This window comes from Acanthochromis polyacanthus, chromosome 6 (genome assembly GCF_021347895.1).
Source record: "Acanthochromis polyacanthus isolate Apoly-LR-REF ecotype Palm Island chromosome 6, KAUST_Apoly_ChrSc, whole genome shotgun sequence".
Classification (NCBI taxonomy): domain Eukaryota; kingdom Metazoa; phylum Chordata; class Actinopteri; family Pomacentridae; genus Acanthochromis; species Acanthochromis polyacanthus.
The window spans coordinates 4,403,694-4,427,258 of NC_067118.1; the positions used below are offsets into that span (position 1 = coordinate 4,403,694).

Below are 23,565 nucleotides of genomic sequence, written 5' to 3' on the forward strand. Positions count from 1 at the left end.
ATAATACTACCATTGGAATGACTGCTAATACTTGTATCCCAATTTAAAGTACTGAAAAGCAAAAAACGATTTTGACATCACCCATGCCATTTTGAGTAAGAATATCTCAGGAACTACAAATATAACCCTGCTGCTTTTTTGTACAGTGATAGAAGACAGATGGAACTGTCTTGTAGAAAAGTTTGGGGTCTCTGGTACCTGTCCCACATTGAGATTTTTGCCACCAAAAATAGCCAATTAAAAATCTCGTCCAACTTTGGGAGCTCATATTTTCCAAACTGAGGTACCTAGAAAGCTCCAGTTTGCTAAGTTATCACACAAGTTTGTGTAGAATGGAACCCAGGGCTGTTAGAACACTTCTGTGCAGTATTTCTAGTACTTTCAAGGTCCCAAACCCCACTCGTGAGAAGGTATCTCTTAATTCTTAGCATTTTTAGCAAGCCCCCACGGCCTGCAGAGTGTAGGGAAACACCTGGGGATGTTTGTGGGGCACTAGCTACATGCAGAGGCCTTGTTTACCAACTCACAGCTCTCTGGTATGTCTAGAGGCTGAGAAATAACCACTTAAAGATGCAGAAAACGCTGGTGAGGCTTTTTATAGCCCAAATTCTGAAAATTTCAGACCCCCACAACTCAGAAACTATTTGAGCTACAGGCCTACAATTTTGCATAGAAAGTACTTTTGTGACTGTATAATGGCATACAAATTTAGGACTAATTTGAAAATGGTGCGGCAACCACCATCTGGTGAAACAACACGGAATGACCCTAGTTTAGTATCAGGTGAATTGAACACAGTGGACATGAGGCAGCCATGATGAGTGCATCGGTTTAGATCATATATGTCATCAGTTTTAAGTCGGACTAAACCAGCTCCTGTCCTTTCGTCTCTGAAGGAATACCGGGACAGGAAAAAGGAGAACCAGGAGCGCCTGGCCGAGGACACAGAGGCCAATGAGGCGTCGGACGCCCCCCTGCCGCCCCACAGCACCTCCAGGGAGCGTCTGTGGCGAGCCTTCGAGAACCCCCACACCTCCACCATGGCGCTGGTCTTCTACTACGTCACCGGCTTCTTCATCGCCGTGTCCGTCATCGCCAACGTGGTGGAGACGGTTCCCTGCCGGCCTCCCAAGGGCAGCGTGAAGGACCTGCCGTGTGGAGAGAAGTACCAGCTGGCCTTCTTCTGCATGGACACGGCCTGCGTGCTGATCTTCACCTTCGAGTACCTGATGCGTCTGTTTGCCGCGCCCAGCCGCTGCAAGTTCATGCGCTCAGTGATGTCGGTGATCGACGTGGTGGCCATCATGCCCTACTACATCGGACTGGTGATGCCTGAGAACGAGGACGTGAGCGGCGCCTTCGTCACGCTGCGAGTGTTCCGCGTCTTCCGGATCTTCAAGTTCTCGCGCCACTCGCAGGGCTTGCGGATTTTAGGCTACACGCTGAAGAGCTGCGCCTCGGAGCTGGGCTTCCTGCTCTTCTCCCTCACCATGGCCATCATCATCTTCGCCACCGTCATGTTCTACGCCGAGAAAGGCACCAAGGGCTCCACCTTCACCTCCATCCCCGCCTCCTTCTGGTACACCATCGTCACCATGACGACGCTGGGGTGAGTGACCGTGATTCCTTTCATGAATGGTTGAACTTTGATTGGCGATGTGGTCGACTGTTGGTTAGGATGACTATTTACAACCTGCTAAAGAAGAATCCAGAAACAGCCACACTGAAGGGAAGGAGGAGCCAAATATAGAACATGTTGGCTAGCAGAGAGCATTATGGGAGTTTAGCTAGCAAGGGGCACCATGACAAAGACTGAAGTGGAGATTAATGACCTCCAACCAGAACTCACATCCAACAAGGACCGTGAGTCTTGTTTAGGAGTTAAATGTCCTGTGATTATTGGTTGAAAAACCAACATCTGCATGTGTTGCCTGCCATTGACAGCACAGATGTGTAGTTCTTGCTGCCACGAAGAGAAATGAGCAACCACAAAAAGACATAAAATGACCTTAAAAGACAGAGAAAACAGGAAGAAAAACAAAATGATTACAATAAGACACAAAACAACCACAAAGAGACACAAAATGATGACAGAGAGAAAAAAGAACCACAAAGAGAAATAAAAAGACCACAAAAAGACAAAAAATGACCACAAAGAGACATAAAACGACTGCAAAAGACACAGAAAACAACCATAGACACAAAATATGACAACAGACATAAAATGACAACAAAAAAATGCAAAAACAACCACAAAGAGAAACAATAAGACAACAAACAGACACACAACGACAACAAAAAGATGCAAAACGACCACAAAGAGACAGAAAACGACTCACCGCTGGGGTGAGCGAACATCCGAGCAGATGCTGCCGATGATTTAGTGCCGTCGCCATGGCAACCCTGGTCCGTCCCGCTCGCTGTCGGGCTGCTCAGAGAGTTTGGCTGTCTGTTTCGCCTCCCACTCGGTGCTGGTGGAGTACGGTGGTGGATGTTCACCCCGCTGCCGCCCACGACGCCCCAGTCTTCACCCGGCACTCGCCTGTTCTCGGCCGTTCAAAGAGAAAGCGTCAGAAATAGAAGCTGCCATGAGCGGCCACCACGCCGCTGTCCTCCTACCTGTCTGTGAATGGAGGTGTGAGTTCAGAGGTGTGAACGGAGAGCGTGAATGAGTCAAACAGCAGCGAGTAGAGCAGCAGCAAATGTAAAGAGAGGTTCTGCAGCTCCACGCTGGTTTACTGAATGAGTGTTTCAGTGGGAGGAAGGTTGTATGTGCAGAGAGGACGGTGGTGGTTTATGGAGAGACGCTCTGATCAGGAGGTTTCATCAGTTTACTTCTGCTGCCAGCTAGCAGGTTTTTGGCCTTTTATGTCTCATTTGTGTAATATTTTGTCTCGTTTTTGTCATTTTGTCATTTTTGTCGTTTTCTATCTTTTTGTGTCTCATTTTGTGTCATTTTCTGTTTCGTTTTTATTGTTTCCTGTCTCGTTTTTGTCATTTTGTGTCTTACTTTTGTCTTTTTGTGTCTCATTTGTGTAAAATTTTGTCTCGTTTTTTTGTCATTTTGTGTCTCATTTGTATAATATTTTATCTTCTTTTTGCCTTTTTGTGTCTCGTTTTTGTCATTTTGTTGTTTTTGTCGTTTTCTGTCTTGTTATTGCCTATTTGTGTCATTTTTGTGTCTTCATTTTGTCATTTTGCGTCATTTTGTGTCATGTTTTGTAGTTTTCTGTATTGTTTTTGTCATTTTGTATCTCATTTTTTGTTGTTTTGTACCTTGGTTTGGTCTTTTTATGTCTTGTTTTTGTCTTTTTGTGTCTCATTTTTGTCATTTTGTGTCATGTTTTGTCATTTTCTGTCTTGTTTTTGTCATTTTTTGTCTTGTTTTTACCTTTTTGTGTCTTGTTTTTGTCATTTTGTCTTTTAGAAACACACCGTTCTGCAGTCAGTTACTAGATCTAAGCTCTGAGTTTTCTCTCATTCAGTGATGATCAGAACCAGGAATGCTGATTTTTAACAACATCCTCCAGCGATAGTTTAAAAATCAATAAACTGTGAACTGCAGCAGCAGGTTCTGGATGTTTTTCTGCTCTTAAATCACTGAGGCTCATTTACAGTCCTGCAGAAACACATGGAGACGGAGAGAGAAGTCAGAAACACTGAAAACTGAAGTTGAATTTCTTCATTATTTATTCATATTATCGATCCAGTAGCTTTGATCTTCATCTCATATCCATTTTACAATCATTTTTTCAACAGATTTATGCCATTTTAGACAGTTTTTAAATCATTCTTGCATTTTTTTGTACACATTTATGTAATTTTGGACAGATAAATTTATTTTAAACAACTGGAGACAGGTTTATGGCAGTTACACCATTCTGAGTCATTTCAGACAGAGTTTTTGTCATTTTTGACGCATTTTGAACCATTTTGTATTTTGTTTGTGTCGTTTTTGGCTTTTTTTGGCCATTTTGTGCCATTTTTATCTGTTTTTTTGTCATTTTCTGTCTTGTTTTGTGTCTCGTTTGTCATCTTGCCTTGTTTTCTTTTTGTATTGTGCAGACTGTTTGTTATTCCGTCTTCTTTTATGGTGGTCTGTCTCATTTGGTGTTGAATTTGTGTGTGTTTTTACGTCTTTCTTCTGCTGTTGAAACTACTTTAAAATACGGTATTTTCTGCACCATAAGGCACATCTGATTGTAAGGCGCAGTCTGGATTCCGGGGTTTATTTCTGTACTAAGCCACATATAAGGCGCACCGTATTATTGGGCGTGTGCTAAAACAAGGAAAGAAAAACAGTGAGTTTGGTTGAACTTTATTCCACTACGTTTTTAAAAATACACTCAATATTTTTTGATCAATCTTTTGTCACACATCCATCAAAGTCCTCATCTTCTGTGTCTGAACTGAGCAGCTGGGCAGTTTCAACATCAAACATGCCGGGTTCTCTCTGGTCATTGTCAGAGTCAGTGTCGTTGCCGGGTGGCTGTTCAGCAACGATGCCGAAGGAACCATAACTGATTTAATGAGCCATTCAGTTTAGCTGTACCGGCCGTGTGTACTTGGACTTGCATGCCTTAATCTTTGAGAAAAGCTTATGCTACCGGCAGGATCAACCAGGTAGCCCGGATGGGATGAGCGTGTGGTGCACACCCGAGCATAGAGCTGTGTGGCAGCGCCTGGTTGGGACCGGGGGCCACGAAGCGAGGCTGTGCTGGGGGGTGAACGGACAGACGGTGTGGCTTGGAGAAATGATCGTTGTTCTATTGTTTTCACATACAATATTAACCCCACAGGATAGCCACTGGGACAAACACTCATACACACGTTGTGTGTCAGTCGTCCGTCCTTTATTATGTTCCCCCTTTACACCTTACAGTCTGATAGTTCCTACGGGACATAGGGACCTATCACTACAACCGTGTCGTCTGAAGAGTCGAGCGCCGCCTGAGCGGGACGATGTCAGCAATGATGCCGGCTTCCACGACAGCTCGGACAATAGTCAGTACTGTACGTAGCTTTATGTAATGTTCTCTAATAGGTTTATCGCTGCCAGCATGTGTATTATTATGTCCCTATGTCGGCGGGAAATGGTCAGATTTTGGAACTCAGTGCACACATAAGACGCACCGGGTTAAAAGGCGCACCATTGACTTTTGACAAAATTAAAGGCTTTTAAGTGCACCTTATAGTGCAGAAAGTACGGTAACAAATAAGTCTGGAGTTCCCCTAAAATCCCATTTTTCTCTTGTCCATCTGATGACCAAACTGGATCTCTAATAAAACAGAATCTAATTTAAATCTACTTTTTATGGTTTTAGTTTTTCATTCATGTCTCTGTAATTGTGGGAACATTTTTTTAATCAACATAATATTTTAAATAATAATTATTATATATGGAACATTTCCCACAACATGTGATTTTCTGTCTTGTTTTTGTCATTTTTGTCTTGTTGTTGTCATTTTGTCTCTTTTTTGTTGTTTTCTGTCTTGTTTTTCCCATTTCCTGTCTTGGTTATGCCATTTTTGTCATTTTCTGTTTTGTTTATCTCATTTTGTGTCTCATTTTGTTGTTTTTTGTCTGTTTTTTCTCATTTTGTGTCTTATTTTTCTCATTTTGTGTCTCATTTTTGTTGTTTTTTGTCTTGTTTTTCTCCTTTTGTGTCTTATTTTTCTCATTTTTGTTGTTTTTTGTCTTGTTTTTCTCATTTTGTGTCTCATTTTTTGTGGTTTAGTGTCTCGTTTCATATCTTGTTTTTATTATTTTGTGGCTGGAAAAGAGAAGGTTTATTTTTCACACATTTAGAAGGCCAAATGTCCTCCAGTTCTGGAATGATCCTTTTGCTGATCTGAAATATTACCAAAAAAATACAGACCAAAAACAACGTACAGCACCAGAACCAGTGATACTGGACTCAGCAGGGCTGGTTACAGTAATAAATGTAAGGAGATTAAAAACAGCCCCTGATGACAGGATGAACGGCCTCAGACCTTCAGACATCTCTGACTAGTTGAGTTGATGAGCTGAAAGTTTAAATGTGAGCCGGTGGAAAGTGGAAGTGCTGCCTCCTCCTGCGTCCTCCTTCCTTCAGTCTCCAGGTCCATTAGTTATCAGCAGGGAGAGGCTGCCCTCTAAATGGATTCTGCAGGCAGAAAACACAACCAGGCTTTTACCTCCCCCCTCTCAGCTCCTCTTTCTGGGGAGGGTTTCCTGTTGGCCGTCCTCCCTCCTTACTGTATGAAAACACAGCTCTGTTCCATCATGCATGATGCAGCACCGTGCTAAATATAGGACTGACATTCTGCTGGTAGAGTTTAGGACGTCTGAACGGCGTTTGGCTAACGGGTGGGACGGTAAGGATTAATTAGCGTTCATACTTTAACCGGCTAAATATGTTTTATCCAAGTCGTCAAAGTAAAAGCATCGTTGATCAGCTGTAGTTCCTGGTTGTTCCACCAGGTGGAGCCTCTTCCTGTTTAATCCTGTAGAGACCAGAGGAGGTTAAAGCAGAGAGCATTGTGGGAGTTTAGCAGCAACGGGCACCATGACAAAGACTTCTGAGGAGGTTAATGACCTCCAACCAGATCTTACTTTATGTAGATGACACTGTTGTCTCAGACTGTGTTTCTACAAATATCTAACGTACCTGAGATAGTTTCTGTGCAAATGTTGTATCCATGGTAAAAAACAAAACAAAACACAACTTTATCAACGTATTGAAAATACTCCATTTATCATCATTCTGTTGATGAATAACTGAACTTTGATCAACAATGTGGTTGACTATTGTTGAAGACGATCATTTAAGACTGGATTCTCTTTGCTAAAGGAAAGAAAAACCCAAAACAGCCACACTGAAGGAAAGGAGGAACCAACTAAAGAACATGTTAGCTAGCAGGTAGCATTATGAGAGTTTAGCTAGCAAAGGGCACCATGACAAAGACTGAAGTGGAGATTAGTGACGTCCAACCAGAACTCACATAGTCCAGATGAGACGGACCCAACAAGGACCGTGGGTTTTCTTTAGGAGTTAACCCTTTACGCTTCAGTGCGTCGTAGGTGTACCGCCGGCGGTACACCTACTAATTTGCATAGGAATTTCAAGAATGTCCGACGGCTGCAAACCCGATTATACAAACACTATACGCCGATGGAAAGCTTAGATTCTCATGAATCCGCCGGTATAAACCACTTTCAGATGCGATTACCACAGCGGGTGAGAAAAACACATTTGTCCGACAAAAACGAATATTCATCCATCCGTTCTCTATACACGGCTTCAAAGCACACAGCGCGACTCACATTTCCGGGTTCATTATTACACACAAAAAAAAAGATTCCACAAAAAACGGCCATAATCCAACCTTTTACATCCAGATGATACAAGCCAGTAAACTATTTTGTCCAAAACATGTCCTGAAGTCGTATAAAATCCCCGAATCGGTCCTTTTCAAGGAAATGCACCTCGTGATGCCCGTCCAATATTCCCCGTATTTTTCGTAATTTTTTTTATTTAAAAATAGAATATTAGCGATTTTTTTGTACTGAAAACGGCTGGAATTGACTGAAGCTTAAAGGGTTAAGTGACTTTTGATTATCATTTACAAAACTAGCATCTGCATGTGTTGACACCACGGGTGTGTGGTTGTTGTTGCCACGAAGAGAAATGAGCAACCACAAAAAGACATAAAATGACCGCAAAGAGACACAAAAAAACTGAAAGAAAAATGAAATGATCACAAAAAGACACAAAGCGACCACAAATTCAGTATAAAGACACAGCCTGCGTGGTTGATCTGTCTGTATTGTAGATTTTTCTGTCCTCTCAATGATTTTTGCATCTTGATCAACTCTACGGATCAAATAACTTTCTCCTGCTCTTCCTCCGGTGGCCGATCGGCTCGTTTGTTTCTCCTCGTTCACTTTGGTTATCGTTGTTGTTCATCGCGCCGCCTTTATTGCTCTGCTCCTGTGTTTTATCACTGCGCAAATAAACTGGGAGTGAAATCATAAAGCCATCGCCGGGCTTCCAGAAGCAATATAAGTGAGAGGAAACATAATCTGCTGCCAGGAAAACATGCCGACTGTTTATGTCTGGACTCATCTCCTCCTTCAGGTGGCCAGAGGAGGACCTAAACTACAATTAATCCAGAAATCACACCTCCTCATGGATCCTCTGTGAAAAGAGGGAGTAGATAATATAGTGGCTGTAATGAGGACTCAGTGAGGTTCTCTTCCATCCGGGAGGCATTTTGACTTTAAAGACACAACACCAGAAAAACGCCCATTAAACCCAGAAACCTTTATTGCTAATCTCTTAAAATTTCACTGCAGAGCCATCGGAGGTCGTTAGAAGTACAGTTTCTGCAGCTGTAAACACAAATAAAGCACAAAAATGTCTGACTGCGTGTAATAAAACTTAAAAAGAACTCTATCCCTACTGTTTTCCCCTGAAACTACACATGTTTGGTTATTTACTGACGATAAAGAGACTCCAGAGGATTCAGACATGAATTATTCCAGAGTAAGTCGGCATGTCCTGCTAGCTGAAGGTCACTTTATTTATTTACGGCTTAGCGAGCGTCTGAGATGAGTCGACAGCATTTCACTGGGTTCCTAACAGCGTTTACTGAAACAATTAATACACCATTATTACAGTAGAACTAGACCAGGGCTGTCAGACCCATCTGAGTTCAGGGGTCACATCCAGACCAGGAAAATCACAGCATAAAGAGACACAAAACAGCCACAAAGAGAAAGAAAACGACCACAAAAGACACAAAGCGACCACAAAAGACACAAAGCGACCACAAAGAGACACAAAGCGACCACAAAGAGAAACAAAGCGACCACAAAGAGACACAAAACAGCCACAAAGAGACACAAAACGACCACAGGGAGACACAAAGCGACCACAGAGAGACACAAAGCGACCACAAAGAGACACAAAGCGACCACAAAGAGACACAAAGCGACCACAGAGAGACACAAAGCGACCACAAAGAGAAAGAAAACAACAACAAAAGACACAAAACGACCACAAAGAGAAAGAAAACGACCACAAAAGGCACAAAGCGACCACAAAGAGAAACAAAGCGACCACAGAGAGACACAAAACAGCCACAGAGACACAAAACGACCACAGAGAGACACAAAACGATCACAGAGAGACACAAAACGACCACAGAGAGACACAAAACGGTCACAAAGAGACACAAAACGGTCACAAAGAGACACAAAACAACCACAGAGAGACACAAAACGACCACAGAGAGACACAAAACGACCACAAAGAGACACAAAACGACCACAAAGAGACACAAAACGGTCACAAAGAGACACAAAACGACCACAGAGACACAAAACGACCACAAAGAGACACAAAACAGCCACAAAGAGACACAAAACGACCACAAAGAGACACAAAACGACCACAAAGAGACACAAAACAGCCACAAAGAGACACAAAACGACCACAAAGAGACACAAAACGACCACAGAGAGACACAAAACGACCACAGAGAGACACAAAACGACCACAAAGAGACACAAAACAGCCACAAAGAGAAACAAAACAACCACAGAGACACAAAACAGCCACAAAGAGGCACAAAACAGCCACAGAGACACAAAACAACCACAAATCGACACAAAACAACCACAGAGAAGCATAAAGTGACTGCAAAGAGATGCAAAAAAAACACAAAAACAACAAAATGATCACAAAGACACATTAACAAGGAACAACACAGACAGAAGAAGACTCAAAGGTGGCCCATAAAAACAAAAAATGTAGAGTTTTTTTTAAATAAAAACCATCAACTTTGTTAGTTTCTGCTGGTTGCATGCTGTCTTGTGATGAACAAACTGTGGTTTGTGAGGAACGTTGAAGCTGCTATAAGATATCAGATATAGGAGCAGCTGTTGTGGCGCTGCACAGCACTTTACCGTCCACGTTATTTATAGGAGGAGATGGAAGCAGCCATTTCCTCAGAGGAGCAGGATGTATACGAGGCTGAGAGCTGCCTTACGACACGCCGGGGTGGAGTTATGGAGCATCTCTGTTAATGTTTTAATAGAGACACAATCTGAAATCTAATCACAACGCTCTGCTTCACACTCCACCTCCTCCATTTCCTGACCCAACAAGCCCTCTGCTAGGGCACAAAATGGCTGCTGCTCTGGACACATTACTATAGGGGTCCACGGGAGTCCAGGGGGGTCCACGGGGGTCCAGGGGGGTCCACGGGGGTCCACGGGAGTCCAGGGGGGTCCACGGGGGTCCAGGGGGATCCAGTGGGGTCCAGGGGGGTCCATGGGGCAGGGGGGTCCCGAGGGTCCACGGGGGACCACGGAAGACCATGGAGGTCCACGGCGGTCCACGGGGGACAATGGAGGTCCACGGGGGTCCACGGGGGTCCATGGGGGTCCACGGGGGTCCAGGGGGGTCCAGGGGGGTCCTGGTCCAGATCCTTTATGTCAACAGTTTATGGTTAGGAAGTCAATCAAACGATAACACAGCGTTGGGAAACAACCACAAAGAAGCAGAAAAAGGCTAAATAACGACAGAAAGACACCAAATAACAACAAAAAATGCAAAAACAGATACAAAAGGACACAAACTAAGTACAAAACAATGTAAAATAACTGTAAATAAATGTAAAATAACTGTAAATAAATGTAAAGTAAGTGTAAAGACTCACCAAATGACTACAAGATAAAGACATTAAACGGACGCCTGAGTCTATCTGGAAAAGTTTTGGGACTTTTGACCTGTTGTCCTTGTTTTACATTGAATAGCTATTCTGTACATTTTATGTGCTATTTTGAATAGCTACTGTATTTTTCGTTTTGTTATATTTCACACGTTGTTGATTTTGATATTATACTTTAGACATTTCGATATGTTGGATCACTATTTCATAAATTTAATTCAGTGTAATTCAGTTTTATTTATATAGCACCAATTCACAACATAAGTCATCTCATAATGCTTCACACATTTTAAACAAAGAACAGAGAACTCAACGATCCAGCCTTTGGGTTCTCTATGAGCAGCAGAAAAACAAGAACCAGACAGAACCAGGCTCAGATAAGGCGGCCGTCTGCCTCGACTGGTGGGTGAGGATGAGGATGAGGATGGGGATGAGGATGAGGATGAGAATGAGGATGAGGATGAGGATGGGGATGGGGATGAGGATGAGGATGAGGATGAGGATGGGGATGGGGATGAGGATGAGGATGGGGATGGGGATGAGGATGGGGATGAGGATGAGGATGAGGATGGGGATGGGGATGAGGATGGGGATGGGGATGAGAATGAGGATGAGAATGAGGATGAGGATGAGAATGGGGATGAGAATGAGGATGGGGATGGGGATGAGAATGGGGATGAGAATGAGAATGGGGATGAGGATGAGAATGGGGATGAGAATGAGGATGGGGATGGGGATGAGAATGGGGATGAGAATGAGAATGGGGATGGGGATGAGAATGGGGATGAGAATGAGAATGAGGATGAGAATGAGGATGGGGATGGGGATGAGAATGGGGATGAGAATGAGAATGGGGATGAGGATGAGGATGGGGATGAGAATGAGGATGAGGATGAGAATGAGAATGGGGTTGAGGATGAGGATGGGGATGGGGATGAGGGGGTGGAGACAGCAGGATGTTTACAAATACTTATATTAAATCCAAAACAGCAGTTTATCAGCTGCTAATAACTCTCAGAGCTGAATATGTTTGATTCAGACTTCAGTTTGTGGAACATTAGACGGCAGCAGGGGGCACTGCAGAGAGTTAGACTGGACATTAACATTACAGGTTACAGAGGTGATCTACAACTACAGATCTATGCTGGATGGATCTGTTAAACATCTTAAAGAAAGCAGATGATTGATGATTAACTGACCAATAGAAAACACTGACTCTGATAGTTTTTTGTTCTCACATGACGCTGTTGCTTTTCTTCAGAGCACGTGGTAAAAAAAAAAAAGACATCTATGTGGACTGTTTTCATGAGAACCGTTTCATCTGGTAAATATGAAATATCAGCCACATCATTAACACCTCTGACAGGTGGAGTGAGTAACACTGATTACCTGGTTGCCATGGCAACTGCCAGTAGGTGGAATTATCAGTCAGCAGCTGAACAGTCAGTTCTGAGAAGTAGATGAAGCAGAAAAAACGAGCAGAATCTGGGAGACTTTGAGAAACACTACAAAGAGATGAAAAATGACCACAAATAGATATCAAACAATCACAAAGACACAAGAAAAACCACAAAGAGATACAAAACCACCACAAAGAGATGAAAAATGACCACAAAAACAACATAAAGAGATGAAAAATGACCACAAAGAGACACGAAACAATCACAAAGACACACAACCAACACAAAGAGATGGAAAATGACCACAAAGACACACTGAACAATCACAAAGACCCAAAACCACCACAAAGAGACACAAAACCATCACAAAAAGATGAAAAATGACCACAAAGATAGACAAAACCGCCACAAAGAGACACAAAACCATCACAGAGATACAAAATGACCACAAAGATACACTGAACAATCACAAAGAAACACAAAACTACTACAAGGACATACAAAGCAACCACAAAGAGACACGAAACAACCACAAAGAGACACTCCATTTCTTTCCGTAGTTTTTCCTGACATGGAGAACATAAACAGTGATGCTTATTTTTACTACGGGAGGATCTGCGACTGAACGTTCCGTTAACATTCCCTAAACGTTACATAAACTGAACCTGTATCAATGTCGCAGTTCTTTTCTGTTTCCGTTTTTCTTTCTCCTTCATCAACAGAACTCAGCCTTTTCTCTTGTTTATCTGACATCTAAGACCTTCTACCCAGAGCACTGCTTCCTCCCAGGGCATGATGGGAACTTGAGTCCAGACTGCAGCTGCTATGTAACGGGTCACTGAGGTTTACAGCTCCACAGCCTGACATTTAGCTCAGGTCTTTATGTAACATGCTAATTAGATCAGGTGATGCTAAGAACTGATGCTAATTCAGATCTGATCTCGAGACTGAAGCTCTGCAGCGTCGATAGTCGTTTAGCTGAACCAAACCAGAACATTATCAGAACCTACCTGGACCAGATCAGTGTTTCCCTTAGAACGGCTCCGGTTCTCCTCGTTCAGCTGCAGCTCATCAGCTTCTCCACAGGCAGGTTCAGTTCCATCCTTGTTTGATTCTGACTCTGGAACCATGGACTGGTCTGAACACAGCTGGGGGCTGGTTTGGACTTGGTTTGGTTCTGGACTGGTTGCAGGCTTTAGTGGAGAAATGATTTGGGGCTTGCTCCTAAATTTGTTTTGGACTGTTTATTCAAGTTTTAAGACTTGTTTTAAAAATTTGTCCTGGTTTTGGACTTGGTTTGGGACTCGGGTTGGGCTGGTTTTGGACTTGGTTTGGGACTAGGTTTGGGCTGGTTCTGAACTTGGTTTGGGACTAGGTTTATCCTGGTTTTGGACTTGGTTTGGGACTAAGTTTAAGCTGGTTTTGGACTTGGTTTGGGACTAGGGTTGGGCTGGTTTTGGACTTGGTTTGGGACAAGGGTTGTCCTGGTTTTGGACTTGATTTGGGACTAGGATTGGGCTGGTTTTGGACTTGGTTTGGGACAAGGGTTGTCCTGGTTTTGGACTTGATTTGGGACTAGGATTGGGCTGGTTTTGGACATGATTTGATACTAGGTTTGGGCTGGTTCTGGACTTGGTTTGGAGCTAGGTTTGTCCTGGTTTTGGACTTGGTTGGGGACTAGGTTTGAGCTGGTTTTGGACTTGGTTTGGGACTAGGGTTGGGCTGGTTTTGGACTTGGTGGGGGACTAGGGTTGGGCTAGTTTTGGACTTGGTTTGGGACTGGGGTTGTCCTGTTTTTGGACTTGATTTGGGACGAGGTTTGGACTGGTTCTGGACTTGGTTTGGGACTAGGTTTGGGCTGGTTTTGGATTTGGTTTGGGAGTAGGTTTGGACTGGTTCTGGACTTGGTTTGGGACTAGGTTTGGGCTGGTTCTGGACTTGGTTTGGGACTAACTTTGGGCTGGTTCTGGACTTGGTTTGGGACTAGGTTTGTCCTGGTTTTGGACTTGGGTTTGGGACTAGGTTTGAGCTGGTTTTGGACTTGGTGGGGGACTCAGGCTGGGCTGGTTTTGGACTTGGTTGGGGACTAGGATTGGGCTTGTTCTGGACTTGGTTTGGGCTGGTTTTGGACTTAGTTTGGGACTAGGTTTGTCCTGGTTTTCTACTTGGTTGGGGACTAGGTTTGAGCTGGTTTTGGATTTGGTTTGGTACTAGGGTTGGGCTGTTTTTGGACTTGGTATGGGACTAGGTTTGGGCTGGTTCTGGACTTGGTATGGGACTAGGTTTGGCCTGGTTCTGGACTTGGTTTAGGGCTAAGTTTGTCCTCGTTTTTGGAATTGGTTTGGGACTAGGTTTGAGCTGGTTTTGGACTTGGGTTTGGAACTAGGGTTGGGCTGGTTTTGGGCTTGGTTTGGGACTAGGGTTGTCCTGTTTTTGGACTTGATTTGGGACGAGGTTTGGGCTGGTTCTGGACTTGGTTTGGGACTAGGTTTGGGCTGGTTTTGGACTTGTTTGGGAGTAGGTTTGGACTGGTTCTGGACTTGGTTTGGGACTAGGTTTGGGCTGGTTCTGGACTTGGTTGGGGACTAGGTTTGAGCTGGTTTTGGACTTGATTTGGGACGAGGTTTGGGCTGGTTCTGGACTTGGTTTGGGACTAGGTTTGGGCTGGTTCTGGACTTGGTTTGGGACTAGGTTTGTCCTGGTTTTGGACTTGGTTTGGAGCTAGGTTTGTCCCGGTTTTGGACTTGGTTGGGGACTAGGTTTGAGCTGGTTTTGGACTTGGTTTGGGACTAGGGTTGGGCTGGTTTTGGACTTGGTTTGGGACTAGGGTTGGGCTAGTTTTGGACTTGGTTTGGGACTAGGGTTGTCCTGTTTATGGACTTGATTTGGGACGAGGTTTGGGCTGGTTCTGGACTTGGTTTGGGACTAGGTTTGGGCTGGTTTTGGACTTGGTTTGGGAGTAGGTTTGGACTGGTTCTGGACTTGGTTTGGGACTAGGTTTGGGCTGGTTCTGGACTTGGTTTGGGACTAACTTTGGGCAGGTTCTGGACTTGGTTTGGGACTAGGTTTGGGCTGGTTTTTGACTTGGTTTGGGACTAGGTTTGTCCTGGTTCTGGACTTGGTTTGGAACTAGGTTTGTCCTGGTTTTGGACTTGGGTTTGGGACTAGGTTTGAGCTGGTTTTGGACTTGGTGGGGGACTCGGGCTGGGCTGGTTTTGGACTTGGTTGGGGACTAGGATTGGGCTTGTTCTGGACTTGGTTTGGGCTGGTTTTGGACTTAGTTTGGGACCAGGTTTGTCCTGGTTTTCTACTTGGTTGTGGACTAGTTTTGAGCTGGTTTTGGATTTGGTTTGGTACTAGGGTTGGGCTGTTTTTGGACTTGGTATGGGACTAGGTTTGGGCTGGTTCTGGACTTGGTATGGGACTAGGTTTGGCCTGGTTCTGGACTTGGTTTAGGGCTAAGTTTGTCCTGGTTTTGGAATTGGTTTGGGACTAGGTTTCAGCTGGTTTTGGACTTGGGTTTGGAACTAGGGTTGGGCTGGTTTTGGGCTTGGTTTGGGACTTGGGTTGGGCTGGTTTTGGACTTGTTTGGGACAAGGGTTGTCCTAGTTTTGGACTTGATTTGGGACTAGGTTTGGGCTGGTTCTGGACTTGGTTTGGGACTAGGGTTGGGCTGGTTTTGGACTTGGTTTGGGACTAGGTTTGTCCTTGTTTTGGGACTAGGTTTGAGCTGGTTTTGGACTTGGTTTGGGACTAGGTTTGTCCAGATTTTGGACTTGGTTTGGGACTAGGTTTGAGCTGGTTTTGGACTTGGTTTGGGACTAGGGTTGGGCTGGTTTTGGACTTCGTTTGGGACAAGGGTTGTCCTGGTTTTGGACTTGGTTTGGGACTAGGATTGGACTGGTTCTGGACCTGGTTTGGGACTAGGTTTTGGGCTGGTTTTGGACTTAATTTTAGAATGATTTTGGACCACCTGTTTTGGACTTTCTTTCAGACTGATTTTAACTGGTTTCAGAACTGGTTTTAATCTAGTTTTGAACCTATTTTCTGGCTCGATTTTGGAATGATTTCTAGCTTTTTTTAAGACTTAGTTTTGTTCTGGTTTTGGACTTGGTTTGGACCAGGTTTCAGATGTGTTTTCTACCTCCTGTCCAGTGAAATGAGGACGTGAGCAGATGTTTGCTGCTGATTTGTTCTGATAATAACTAACAGGTGATTTCAAACAGCTGGTTCTGTTGGCTCAACCTTCTGCTCCGAGTCTTTTATCTGCGAGTTGTTGACCTTTATGGCTGCAGTCTGTGATGTTAATCTGTATTCATGCAGCGACACTAAGCGTGTTTTTTTCCACCTGCTTCACATTCAGACAACACAATCTGCTGTTTATTGTCCAACTTTGAAAGAAACACAACAGAATAAAACCCAAACTTCACCATGAGGATAACCTGAACAGATACTTTACTGAAAGATACAAACCACAGAGAGACACAAGAACACAAACGGAAGCAAAATCAACACAGACAAACAAAGCAACCACAAAGACACACAAATTTACACAAAGGAGGAAAAATCACCACAAAAGACACCCAAAACACAAGTAGATGCAAAACAACCCCACAAAGATAAGCAAAATTAACAGAACAAGATGCGAAAAACACATGAAGATGGAAAACGACTACAAAGAGACACAAAACAACCACAAAGAGACACAAAACCACCACAAAGAGACATATAATCATCAGAAATAATGGCTTCATCCACAGCATCTTCACTTCCTTCAAATGTCCTCACAAGATGTGAAACTGGCTCTGAGTCGGTCCTCATAAACATAGATAGTATTTGTCACTCTGCCCTTCAACCAGGAATTTATTGCAAAATGTAATTAAGGATTTGATTCTTTACTTTCACCCCTGAGACAAACACACACACACACACACACACACACACACACACACACACACACACACACACACACACACACACACACACAGTTGGTGTCCTTCAACATGCCAACAAAGTGATTTATTTTGTTGTTTGGTGATTAGGAAATCCTTGTTTCACCACAAATCCCACTGACACACTCTCTCTCTCTCTCTCTCTCTCTCACACACACACACACACACACACACACACACACACACACATGTTTGTTTTTCTATACCAGTGGGGACTTACCATTGACTCCCATTCATATCTAACTCCTAACCCTTACCCTAACCCTAACCTTAACCATCACCAAATCAATGCCTAACCCTAAACAAACGTTTTTGCACTTTTACATTTTTTATTAACAACAATATGGCCAAGAAAACGGTGTTGCCACCCGTGGGGACCTCATTTTAGGTCCCCACCGTAAGACAAGTCCCCACCTTTATAGCAAATAGTCAGGTCAAAGTCCCCACCGGTATAGCAGAAACAAGTACACACACACACACACACACACACACACACACACACACACACACACACACACACACACACACACCTGATGGACGGGGCTGTTGCCGTGGTTACACATGGTTTTTAAAGGCAGTTTTTAAGCTAATCTGATTAAAGTATAATTTGGGTGTCAGAAACAGACATATGGTGTGTGTGTGCAGCGGCGTTACCACTGTTGTGAGGACATACGTCTGTCTCAACAGTCGCACTGTGGGGACCTGCTGCTCTTATGAGGACCACAGCGTCACCACTCACTGAACAGAACTTTGTTCATTCCAAAGGAGACTGACATATACATGCAGTATACATGCAGTTCCTGCTGGGAAAGCAATGAGATGGAACCGTGATATGTCACTAAACTAAAGATAAGTGAACTAAAATAAGACTGGAGTAGAATATTAGAGGTAATACTGAAGTAATATAGTACATTAAAATAATAAAACTTTTAAGCTACAAACATGTTCCGATCTGTTAATTTGACATAATAATTAAGGTAATTATATCATCTTGATATTGTGTTTATAATAATCTCAAATTTGCTGATTAGATTTCAAGATTTTATATAATGTGTGTTCAAATATAATTTTAAAAACTATATGTTGATGTATTAATAAATTTCTTTGAAGCTACTCATTCATTACATACAAAAAACTATTAGAAAACTCAATTTAGAGCAATTTAACTTTTAGATTTCAAACCTTGTGCTTAGAATTATGGTAATCCAATAACTTAAACATGTACTGTTTGGAATAACTTTTATCAGTAGTCAGCTTTAAAACTGGCAGTAATATTGTATTTAAATATTTATTTGATTATAGGGGAAGAGTGTAGTCTGTTGATTGAACATAATTTAATCTGAAACTGTTTCAGAACCGGTTTCAGACTTGCTTTAAACAAATTTTGCGGCTAGTTTTGGCTTTTGTTTGCACTTTCTTTTAGACTTGATCCTTAACTGGTTTTGTTCTGGTTTTAATCTAGTTTTGGACCTATTTACATCAATAGCATTGATCCCCAAACCTTTGTTTTTTCGAATGCAAGACATAAACTTTTCTCTTGAGTGCTTGATTTAAGGTTAGTGCTAAAGGCTCCACCCAGCTACCAGTGGTCCAGTTGGATTGTGGGTAATATAGACGCAGTCTGATCACCTGCTGAACTGATCCAGAACTTTCTTTTCCTGTGTGGCAGATCAGATCAAGAATGAGTCAACCTCCTCAGCCTCTGTTAAAGCTCCTCTCTGCTCACTTTCTTCCCTCAGCAGAGATTTACCATAAAGCTGATTTACGGAGACGAAATGTCAGAGCAGGAATAAAGACGAGAGCAATGAGAGGAGACGAAGATCATATTTAAGCTGTTTAGTGTCAGGGAGATATCGACTCTTAGAAAGTCTTAATAACACAGTTCGAGAACAAACTCCTTATCTGAGCCCTAAAAACGTATTTCCAAAAATATCATGAGTATATTTTACATCAGTAGCTTCACAAACTCTTTGTTAACCAACCGTTATTGATGTGATACATTTGAATCCGAAGAAAATCAACCAAATATTGTTCCAGGAGACGTTGAAGAAGTTGTTAACAGTTAAGAGGTTCCAGACTCTTGGAGCTCTCAACAGATGTTCTAGACGATTCATACGTTCTGATTGAATGTCCTTAAAGAGGTAAAAATGGGGTCTTCCCACGATCCCTTTTTGGTCCCCACAGTTTGAAGAGCACTCAGGACAAAGATGTTACATAGAAATTCTAGACAGGCTTCCAGAAGTGTTTAAGGAAGTTCTAAAAATTCTTGAAGATGTCACAGGGGTGCTTTAGGAGTTCTTGATTAGGTTCTAGACTTGTTAAAGAGGTTGAAGAACCCATAACCTTGTTTAAGTGTCTTAAGAGGGCTCTCGACCTTCCTAAGGAGACCCAGGAGTCAATTGAAGAGGTTATAGAATTAGTTTGAGATGTTGCAGGTGATGAGGAGTTGAAGAAACCCTTGTACAGCTTCCAAAAGTACTTAAGGAAGTTCTAAAGATCCTTGAGAAGGTCATAGACCTCCCTGAAGAGTCCTGATACCTTCTTGATGTGGTTCCAGTAGGTCTTGAGGGTGTTCTTGGAGATATTTTGAGTTTTAAAGGGATTTGAGCCCCTTGAAACTCTTTTAATATTTCTCAAGGGGCTTCAAGATATTTCCAAGGTGGATGCAGAAGTCCTGGAAGAGGTTAAAGACGTCCTTAAAGAGGGATGATTTGTGTCTTGTGGTGGGTTTTTGACAAGGATGTTGCATGAAGCCTCAAGAAGTTCTAGACCAGTTCCTGAAGACTTTGAAGATACTGAAGAAATCCTTGGAGATGTACAGGGGTGTTCTAGATCTATAGAAGAGGTTCACTCCTGTATGATTCTTAAAGGTGGCCCAGGAGTTCCTGAAGACGTTATAGACTTTGTTGGAGATATTACTGAGGGTTTAAAGAAAGAAAACATTTGAGAAGTTCTAGATAGGTCCCAGAGGTCTTTGAAAAACTCAGAGAAAACCTTTAAAATATTGCAGGGGTGCTTGAGGAGTTCTCAGTGAGGTTCTGGACTTTGGAGCCATTGGAAAGGTTCCAAAGTTTTAGGCAAGGATGTAAATGATTTGTATATGTATATACCGATATTGTAGATTCCAGAGGTCTTGACGAGATTTTGGACATCCTTGAAGAAGTTTTGATTAGGTTAAATCTTTTTGTAGATGCTTCAGGAGTGCTTGGAGGATCTAGACATCTTCAACAAGGTTTCAGGAGGATAGAAACTTTCATTAAGATGTTCCAGGTCCTTGATGAGTTCTTGAAGGGGTTATAGACAGAATTTCAACTCCTCCAGATAGCATTTTAACACAGAGAACCTCCATGAGGGGTCTCCCCAAGGACTGTGTAACCTTGAAAAGAAGAAGAAAGAAACTTCAGGAAGTTATAGAAATCCTTGATTGTCTTTCATGTGAATATGAGCAGTTCTGAAACAGGTTATAGACTTTTTAAAGAAGATCAAGGCCCCCGAAACCTCTTTAAGATACCTTGAGGGATGTTTAGACTTCACTCCAAAAGTCCTTAAAGATGTTATAGACAACCTAAGAGAGGTTCCAAGGATGTCGACGAGGACATACTGTCCTACAAGAAATACAATGAAGATAGATAAGGATCCATCTTACTTGAAGAGATTGTAGACATCCTTTAAGAAGTCTTAAGGGGTTTTGAGGAGTTTGGATCTTCTGGTAGATATTCTGGAAGTTCTTGGAGATTATAGACATTCTCATGTAGGTTCAAGGTAAATCTTGAGGAGCATCTACACATCCTTGTTGAACATTGCTGAAGATGTTTTAGGGTGTTCTGAAAAAGTTAGACATCCTTGAAGATGTTCCCGGACATTTTTATAGACATTCTGAAGGAGATTCCAGGAGACCACATGGGTTTTAGGTTTTCTCCCACCTCCTTCCCCAAAACCCATGTGGTTTTAGGGAGGATCTAAAATTTTGTGAAGCTGTTTCAGGCCCTTAATGAGTCCTTGAAGAGATTCTACACATTGAAAAGAATTCCAAGGCCCCTGGAATGATTTTAATATGTCTTGAGGGGCCTGATTTAAGCCACCTGCATCCTGAACCTGCTGGTTGAGGTTCTGGTGGTAGATGTGATCCTGCTGCTGTGGTTAATGAACTCTTACCTGAAACTGTGTTTGAGGCGACCACATGCAGATGGCCAATCAGAGAGCAGGATTCTCAGGTGTGAGCGCTACCAGAGTGTGTGTCCTAGTTTCCAGATGACTGGACGCCCTGCAGGGACCTTCTATCTGTCCACAGCTCCTCCTCCATTCATCCACAGCCTGGTTCTGCCTCCTCCCTCCATCTCTCCGACCTCCTTCCATCCATCTCCTCCTTAAAGCTGCTTCCTCACTTTAAAACCTTTACAGGATAACGGAGGAAATTTAACTTACTATAAAATCTTCTGCATCTTGTTCTGTTTGTCCCTGAAGTATACGTTTCCTCGCTTTGACCCACTTCAAGATGTATAGAAACTAAAAATGAACTCACACAAACTGCTCTCAACTCAAAAACAAGATTAACTTTCAAGTTTTGATGACTTGATAAACACACAAACAGAAATTATTTTTGATTTTTTTCATTCAAAACAGTTCGATTAGGGTTAGGGTTGTAACATAAGCTTTTATTTCCTGTAAAAGATTTTAAAAGACTCTAAGCATCCTTACAAAGGGTTCACTCGTACTTCTGAATGTTGTAGAAATCCTGGAAGATGTCACAGGCATGCCTCTCAAAGAGGTTACAGGCATTTTAACAAGTTTTAACACCCCAGATTCTCCTTTAAGGTGGCTTAAAAGGGTTTGACACATTCTGAAGAATAATGCAGAGGTCATGGCAATGTTTGTAGACATCCTCAAAGAGTTAGAATGCTGCATGGGGCCTCGACGAGTTCTCCAAAGGTTCAAGAAGTCTTTGAAGACATTGTAGAACTGGTGAAGAGGAGGTCTAACTGAAGTTTTATGTATTTTAAAGACTTTCAAGCCCCCAGAACCTCCTTAAACGGTGCTTGGGAGGGTTCTAGATATTCTTCAGGATGGACCAGAAAACCCTGAAGAGGTTTTTAATATTGTTAAAGATGTCACAGAGGGTCATGAGGACCTTCTTGAGAACATTGCAGGCTTCCATGAGGATGCCCTAAACTTCCTTAATGAGGTTCCACTAGATCTTAGGGATGTTCTACTCATCTTTAACAGTGTTCCAGGGAGGCATGAGGACTTCTTGAAGATATCTACGAGTTTAAAGAGACATTGGTCAAGGATGGTGGAGGTTTGAGAAGAGTTTGTAGATGTCTTTACAGAGATAGAAATGGAATCCTGAGGGGTTTCTAGATAAAGATCTGATGCAGAAGTTCTCTAAGAGTTCCAGAAGTCTCTGAAGATGTTGTAGAAGCCCTTAAAGAAAACTTCATTATCACTGATTTTTAACCTTTACACTAAACGTCAAATCAGCAGGAATTCATTAGGAGGCATCTTCCATTTTTACACGATAAAATAAAGTATTTGTTATTTTTGATTGCACTAATGAATGATCCTTGGCCTGACAGTAAAAAAAAAAGTTTCCATCCTACTAAACACCATAGAGACTAATTTTTTCACTTTTAAAATATTTCCTCGGATCAGTCAAATCATTTTTAAGCTCCTTAAAGGCGATTAGCTAACATCCAAGAACAGAACAGGACATTTATTATAGAAAACGAGTTTCCTCAGTGGCTCCAAGCTGTAAAATCAGAATGAGGATCTGTTTTATCACCGGATCTTAGTGCTGAACTGAAACACTGACCAGTAGAAACATTTAAAGATGGATAAAACATTAATAAAGCAACTACTCCAGGTCAGATAGGCAGCAGATGTTACCAGACAGACTACAAGCAGATCTAAGGTCACATAAATGTAATAAAAATAGAAGAAATAAATTAGCTGGAATGTTAGAATATTCACCTGATAATGTCCAACAGCTTTTAGTGCTAGAAATGTGGAAAAGGACCATAAAAAATAATAATCATGTTTACATTTAAAGCTGGCTGTTTGTCATCGTACATGTCATCCGGTTTCATCGTTTAGACTTTAATAGAAACTCGTATTTCTGATTTTAATACGAATGTGTTTTCATCATGTCATAATTTCCAGTTTTATTCTTTAACAGTGAAGCAGCGTCATACAATCACTCAGATCATTTCAATCATTTTACTTTTCTGAAGGAAATTTATTTGTTTATTCGATTATTTGATAGAAACTTGGTCGTGAATGAAGCTCCACTGACAGGTTTGGTTAATTTTGGGTTTCTTTATTCTTTTTTTATTTGAATCAAAATGTCTTTTTAAATCATTCATAATGTTTTTTATGGTATATATTTGTCCTTCCTGTTTTTTAAAAAAATGTTTCTGTTTCTTTATTTTCCTTTTTCTGCTGCTTTCTTCTTCTTCCTTCGCCTGTTCGGTGTTTTAAACATCTTTTTTCTCTCTGAC

General features: G+C 42.3%; 1 protein-coding gene across 2 annotated transcripts in view; it reads left to right on the forward strand.

Moving 5' to 3' along the window:
• kcnd1 (potassium voltage-gated channel, Shal-related subfamily, member 1) overlaps positions 1-23,565 on the forward strand; it is a 76,584-nt gene that overhangs the window by 10,592 nt on the left and 42,427 nt on the right. For both annotated transcript variants that reach the window (XM_022217813.2, XM_051949863.1), the window contains exon 3: positions 897-1,609. In XM_022217813.2, the coding sequence (XP_022073505.1) occupies positions 897-1,609 (713 nt within the window). The remainder of the gene's footprint in view (positions 1-896; positions 1,610-23,565) is intronic.